At 48.7% G+C, this 7,487-nt stretch overlaps 1 protein-coding gene across 1 annotated transcript in view; it reads left to right on the plus strand.

The window, feature by feature from the left end:
- The first annotated feature begins 7,211 nt into the window (after positions 1-7,211).
- The window catches only part of ADAMTS17 (ADAM metallopeptidase with thrombospondin type 1 motif, 17), a 313,263-nt gene continuing 312,987 nt past the window's right edge, over positions 7,212-7,487 (plus strand). Inside the window, exon 1 of the mRNA XM_008568277.1 lies at positions 7,212-7,423. Coding sequence (XP_008566499.1) covers positions 7,212-7,423 — 212 coding nt within the window. The remainder of the gene's footprint in view (positions 7,424-7,487) is intronic.

Genomic DNA, 7,487 nt, shown 5'->3' on the forward strand with positions numbered 1-7,487 from the left:
TATCTTTCTGGTTGATTCTAAAAGGTGAAAATTATCTCACTGTGTTTACATTATGATGATTATGTAAACATTGTTTTCTGCAGAGCCAAGCATGTACAAGGGGTCTTCAAAAATTTCATGAAAAGATTCGTATTGTCTTTTTGTTCCATTTTTCTGTGAACTTCTGGAGGTACCCTCATATACCTGCCCATTGAACAATGTGGGGTTTAGGAGCACTGACCCCCACCTTGCAGTCAATAATCCGTGTATAACTTTTGACCTCCCCAGGAATTAACTACTAATAGCCTACTGTTGACCAGAAGCCTTAATGATAACATAAAGAGTTGATTAACACATATTTTGTATGTTATATATATACATATATATGATGAATTTTTACAAAATAAGCTAGAGAAAAGAAAATGTTATTTAAAAAATCATTAAAAAAGAAAATACCTTGGGGCCGGCCTGGTGGCGCACTGCTACAGTGCGCCGCTTGGGAAGCGCGGCGGCGCTCCCGCCGAGGGTTCGGATCCCACATACAGACCGGCCGCTCACTGGCTGAGCGAGGCGCGGGGGCAACACCGAGGGCTGCAATCCCGTTGCCGGTCCTGGTCCGGTGCGGGGGCGACACTGAGGGTTGCGATCCCGTTGCCGGTCCCGGTCTGGTGCGGGGGCGACACTGAGGGTTGCGATCCGTTGCCGGACACGGAAAAAGACAAAAAAATAAATAAATAAATAAATAAATAAAATAAATAAAAAGAAAATACCTTTATAGTACTGTACAGTATTTCTGATGTTTTGCTCCATATCATTAAAAACTATTCTTATGCCAATATTTTTATATGTCAAATGAGATATATTAATTGATCTACTGCTACGATGGATAAGGATTTATCTCTTATCACATTCCATCCTAATATAAGAGATTTTTACTTCTCTTACTTTTTTTTTTTTGAAAAATAACCTGTGTCTGTGTGAAACTGCACAGTTCAGACCTGTGTTGATCAAAGGTCAATGGTGTTATGATTATATTTCCTTCTTTGTGATGTTTTGGCTTTTTCTTCTTTTTTTACTGCTTCTGCTTACCTTCTGTGCACTCAGACTTCTAGTTCCTCTCTGATGGTGTCAGAGATATGTAGGCATGGATCCAAGCACTCATATGCATTGTTTCCTGGGCAAGCCAGACAGTCTCGTCCCTGGGCCTGGGCCAAAGCTTTGGCAGAGGTCAGTGGAAAGGGATCAACTAGCTGTCTGGCTGTTCTTGCAAATACACTCACCGGCTGACCCTGCAGGTTGCTTCTGGGTACACTGAACTCCTAATGAACACCTCCTGCAAGCCACCATCAAATGAATAAATGTTCGTCTGATTAATCATATAAATCTTTAATCTATCTTGGAATTAATTTTAGTATGTGTTATGAATCTGTATTAGTTAGTTATTGCTGCATAACAAATTATTGCAAAACTTAGTGACTTAAAACACTAATAACAAATTATTTTCTCTTGGTTTTTCATGGGTCTGGAATTCAGTGAGGGCACAGCGGAGATGGCTCTCGCTGCTCATGAACTTTGGGGCAGACTGAGAGGTTGGGGGTTGAAATCATGTGAAGGCTTGCCTGAGGCTAGAGGATCTGCTTCCAATGTGGCTCATTCACATGACTAGTTAGTTGATTCTGGCAAGCTGGTTTCCTTTCTGTAAGGGCCTCTCCACACATGGTCTTCTCCAACAGGGCTGCTTGAACATCCCTGTGACACGCCTGGTGTTTTTCCCCAAAACAAGTGATCCAAGAACGAGAGCCAGGCAGAAGCTCTATCCTTTCTTTTTTTTTTTTTTTTTAATTTCCTTTTTGTCTTTTTTCGTGACCGGCTACGGGATCACAACCCTCAGTGTCACGCCCGCACCGTGCTCAACCAGTGAGAGGACCGGTCTCTATATGGGATCCGAACCCTCAGCGGGAGCGCCACCGCGCTCCCAAGCGCCGCACTCTACCGAGTGCGCCACTGGGCTGGCCCAAGAAGCTCTATCCTTTCTTTTTTTTTTTTTCTTTAATTTCCTTTTTGCCTTTTTTCGTGACCGGCTACGGGATCACAACCCTCAGTGTCACGCCCGCACCGTGCTCAACCAGTGAGAGGACCGGTCTCTATATGGGATCCGAACCCTCAGCGGGAGCGCCACCGCGCTCCCAAGCGCCGCACTCTACCGAGTGCGCCACTGGGCTGGCCCAAGAAGCTCTATCCTTTCTATGACCTAGCCTCAGAACCCAAAGCAGTACTTCCAGCACACGCTACTCATGAGAAGCAGGTCAGTAACTCTAGCACACATTCTAGGCAGGGGGATTAGGTTCCACCTGTTGAAGGGAAGAGGGTCATAATTAGAAGATATGCTTTCAGACCACCACAGAACCTAACTTAGGTTTTGTCCAAGTTCATAGATATCTGTACATTACCGCATATTTGAATGTTCTGTCATTACCATACCACATGAGCCGTCACTATGTGCATTTGCTAAAATCAAATATAAATGTGGGTCTATTTTGTTTTTCAGCCTGTACTTGCATTGAGTTATGGCTTAGTTTATCAGACAAGCTGCTTTCCTTGAGCAAAGGAAGAACCAGGAGAGATCGAGGGCTCTGGAACCCTGAGGGCAATGCCGAAAGTGGAGGAGAAGTGTATCAAAGAAGGGACGTGTGTGGTAGAACGATGACAGACATGTTGCTTTCTCAGTTGTCCCCAGGGGCAGGGAGCTGGTTGGAATGAAGGTCTGTGGTCATGCCTAACGTTAAAGGCCTTTGTCTTGCTAATTTAGACGTACAGTTCTACAAGCGCTGAGGCCTTGTAGATGGAGCTCCTTCCTGGTCCCTCTTCAGAAGGACAGAAAAATGGAGTTGTCTTTTCAACAATGGAGACATTTGAATACCATGGGCAGTCAGGTCTGAGGCAGGCAGTGGGGGAGGAGGAGGGCCCAGGTGCTGGGAAAGGGCTGGGGATGCCTCAGGGGTGACCCTGACTGGACAAGTAATAGGTACAGTACAAATCTACCTGCTGAAGGGGTAGTAACTTGAACTTGTTCTGCAATATCACCACAAGGGCCTGATGGGGTGAACAGGAATGGAGGGTAGCAGAAATTTCTGGACAGTGGCCCTTCCCAGAGTCAGGCAGGAACACCTCTTGGGTTTAGGGCACCCATTCAGGGTGAAGCGGACCCTGCCGGCACCCTGGAACCCAGCAGGGAGCACACACACCACTCAGGGAGGGATGGCAAGATTCACTTAGGCGACTAGGTTGCTAGCCACATAGCGGAATTTCAGGCTGCGATCCAGGCTCAACAGGGAAGGGGTGAATTATAAATCAGAACAGGGCTTTGGAGTGGGCAGGGAGCTGGTGCCTGCATCTCCAAACAATCCTGGTTTAGGAAGACAGGACTGATGTTGGCTGCCCTCTGCTGGAAGGGACGTGGCATCTCATGGGCTGGCGGAGAGGCTGGGTCGGTTGCCTCAGGAACCAAATGGATTTAGTCTCAAAGAGGAGGTTGTCATGGTAGAATCCCCCACCCACCCTCATTCCTCATCTCCACCCCCTACCCCCAGATGCCTAGTGATCTTTAGGAAATGGGGCCTTCTTCCATCTACAGTCACGTTTACACATGGGTCTTGGTACCTGGGCACACCATCATCAGCTAAAGTTGGGGGCTTTAAGAGGGTCATGTCTGGCTTAAGTGCCTGCAGTCCTCTTCATACTCTGCCCAGTTTGAGTCTTCATCCCTCTATTTAGTGTGGACTGCCAACATGGCAGCTCTTGGCAGAGCCCGTGCTGTTTCTGGGGCTGTGCGCTTTCAGTGACAATCACAGTAGTGAACGTGATGATGGCCACTTTCACCCCAACTGGACTGTGGTGTGTGAAGTGCCCAGGAGAGCCAGTGTAACCAACCTGCTCATGGCCAGTTCCAGGGAATGTGATCAGAGGTCAGTCTCGTCAGAACAGAGCTATTTACAAAAAGCAGGGGGAGAAGATGGAAAGTTTAGGAGCTCTGCCAATTGCAAGGGCAACACTTTGTTTTGACCTTGAGACAAGGAAGGTGAGTTTCCCACACACCAGCTCTCTGGACGACAGGGATGAGATTCAGAACACCACTGCCACCTGTAGGGCTTTTGCTTGCTTGTCTTGTGGTCCTGTCTCTCCTCCTGAGACCTCACTCCTCCATCTGTGAAATGGGATTAAGCCCTGCCTTCCACACAATTAAGACAAGGCATTTTGTGTGTGTTAAGATGAAATGAGATCATAGCAAAAAGTAATCATTTCTTTTATGAGGCATTTTTTATTGTGGAAAATACATATAAAATTTACCATCTTAACCATTTTTAAGTTCAGGGGCACTAAGTACATTCACATTGCTGTGCAGCCATCACCACCATCCATCTCCACAACTTTTCATCTTCCCAAACCGAACCTCTGCCCCCATTAAACGACTCCCATTCCTCTCCCCCCACCCCCGGCAACCACCATTCTACTTTCTGTTTCTATGAATTTGACAAGTCTAGGTACCTCACATAAGTGGAATATATAGTATTTGTCCTCTCAGGACTGATTTATTTCACTTAGCATGATGTCCTCAGGGTTTATCCATGAGTGGCATATGTGAGAACTTCCTTCCTTTCTAAGGCCGGACTATGCCATATGTTGTTTATCCATTCATCTGTTGATGGACAGCTGGGTTGCTTCTACCTTTTGGCTACTGTGGACCATGCTGCTGTGAACACGTGTGCACAAATATCTGAGTCCCTGTTTCCATTCCTTTGGGTATGTACTCAGAAGTGAGATGGCTGGATCATGTGGTAACTCTATGTCTAATTTTTCTGAGGAACAGTCATACTGTTTTCCTTGCATTCTCACACAGTTTTTTTTTTTTTTTTTTTTTTCATATGTGCCTTTTCCCACTAGATAGAGCAGGGAGCAGTTATTTCTAAATCCCCAGCACCTTGAACAGAGTTTAGTTTATAACAGAACCCTCTGCAATAGACACTGGAAAAAGTGGTGCAATTTATATGCTGTTGCCTCCCCAGTTGGTATATTAAATTTTTTTTTTTTTTTTTTGTCTTTTTCCATGTCCGGCAACGGATCGCAACCCTCAGTGTTGCCCCCGTACCGGACCGGGGACCGGCAACGGGATCGCAACCCTCGGCGTTGCTCCCGCGCCTCACTCAGCCAGTGAGCGGGAACCGGTCCGTATGTGGGATCCGAACCCTCGGGTGGGAGCGCCGCCGCGCTTCCCAAGCGGCGCACTATCCAGTGCGCCACCGGGCCGGCCCCCGGTATATTAAATTTTTGCATTTCTTTTCATTGATGCATGGTATTCTAGTAGCTATTTATCTAATTCAGGTTTTGCAGTTTTTTGCTCTTAATAAAGTGCCATGGTGAACATTCTTGTACATGTGCCAGTGTTCCGCTGGGGTAGTTAGCCAGAGTGGAATTATGGAGTTGTGGGGTGTGTTCATTTTCAGTTTTACTACAGTCTGCCCAATTGTTCATCAAAGTGGTTGTGCCAATTTATATTCCCACCTGTGGGCAGCAGAGTGTCCTCTTCAATATTTTATATTTCCAAGCTCTTTAGTTATGGTCAATCTGGACATGAAATGGTATGTTACTGTTGTTTTAGTTTCATGTCCCTCTGGACTAATTTTAGCATTTTAGATCACCTGATAGACTGATAGGATGACTCCAAAGGAAGAGGTAATTGTGCTTGTGAGGTGGTGTGGCCCATACTCCATGGCTTTCAGTGGTAGGCCTTTGAGTTGGCTCTTTTTGCCAAAAACTGCACTAAGAAGCTCACCGTGATAGTCTTTTCTTCCAGAAAGTGCTGCTGAGCCTTGAGTTGGCTAAGGTGAGTGACCTGGACACAGTCAAGGGGAAGAAACAAAGCTCTAAACCTGACCAAGAGCAGGACATGTGCCGATGTCCTCACCAACTGCAGGTGCCAAGCAGTGAGTGGCAGCCCCTTCCATGGCAAGCTTCTGTGGAGGGCCACAGTCCACACTTGGGATTCATTAAACCTTGTGGAATCTGGACAGTGTTCTGGATCCTTCTGATGATAATGTAATCCTGCAAGGAAATTTAGATTCTGAGGCCTCACGCTAAAAGCCCAGTAGGGACTAGAACCTTTCTACTTTGAGAAAATGGAAATGGGTGTCAGAGAAGGGAAGGGAAACCCAGGAACGGTTACAGTTACACTTTAGTTAACTCTGTTTTGTTTTGTTTTCTACAAGATCCTTTTCAGAAAGCCAAGGGAATCACCTTTCCTGCAGTTATATTCTGTCGGGAAGCGAACGGACTCATTCTGTTTCTAGAAGACTTAGGCTCAGTAAGTCCAGGTATTATCCCCTTGTGCTCTAGCTTCCTAACCTCTAAAACTCTGTCCTGCCTCCCTCAGAGGGCTCTTGCTCTTAGAAGTGAGCAGCACCATGCCATAAGTCAGGACCACAAATTCTAGCACTTGCTCTGAGACACACTTGCCGGTAACCTAAGCAAGCTCCTTAAGCTCTCTCTCCCTCAGTTTCTCAATCTGTAATGAGGGCGTGAACATGCCTGTCCTCCTGGCTTCTGTGAGGATAAGGAGACAGGAGGTCGTCGTGAGGGGGTTGGATTAACACCGAGGATGTAGCCATCAGGTGCAAACTCAAGTGTGCGAGAAAGTGGCCTGGAGTCTTTCCAGACACAAACAACCGAAGCTGGCTTAACTTGAGATGCAGAGAGAGTATGCTTTGTTGGATGAGACCGGCTGGCCGGGACGATTTCCAGCCTGTCTTCCCGGGAAGCTGGGCAGCAGGCTCAGAGAGGATCTCCAAAATGAGGACAAGCTCTGAAGACCAGCCCGGTGTCCTCCTGGCTCTTCCAGGATCGCGAGGCTCCAGTCGGCTACCGCACGCCACCTGGTGTCGCGTCCCCGCTACTGCCCAGAAACCACGTGTAAGAAAGTGCTTACAACCTAACTACGTACTTTGGCTTCCACCCATCCTAACCAATAGGGAAGGGGAAGGCGGGGCAGAGGGAAGAGAGGGCCCAATCACCTCCTGGTTTCCGAGGAGAAGGCGGGGCTTGAGATTTACCACGTTGGGTTTGTCCGCAGCGCTGATTACTTTTTCCGAAGGCTGGAGGGCTCCACTCCGGCTGGCGCCGCCGCCGCCTCGCGCTCCTGCTCCGCCGCCGCGGGCCGGGGGCTGCTCGTCCCGAGTACCATGTGCGACGGCGCCCTGCTGCCTCCTCTCGTCCTGCCCTTGCTGCTGCTGCTGCTGTGGGGACTGGACCCGGGCACAGGTAGCGCCCCCTCCCCCCGCCCCTCCTCTCGCGGCCACCTTCCCTCTGCCCTCCCGAGGCACCCTGGCGGCGCGGGGCGGCGGCGGACCGCCACACATCCCGGGCAGAGGAGGCGCGGGCCGCGGCCAGGGGACGGGGCTCCGGGCGGCTGCGCCACCGCCGGTTCTCCGCACGCCGATGCCGCGGCGCCGTCCCCG

This window comes from Galeopterus variegatus, unplaced genomic scaffold, assembly GCF_000696425.1.
Source record: "Galeopterus variegatus unplaced genomic scaffold, G_variegatus-3.0.2 Scaffold393, whole genome shotgun sequence".
NCBI classification, from domain to species: domain Eukaryota; kingdom Metazoa; phylum Chordata; class Mammalia; order Dermoptera; family Cynocephalidae; genus Galeopterus; species Galeopterus variegatus.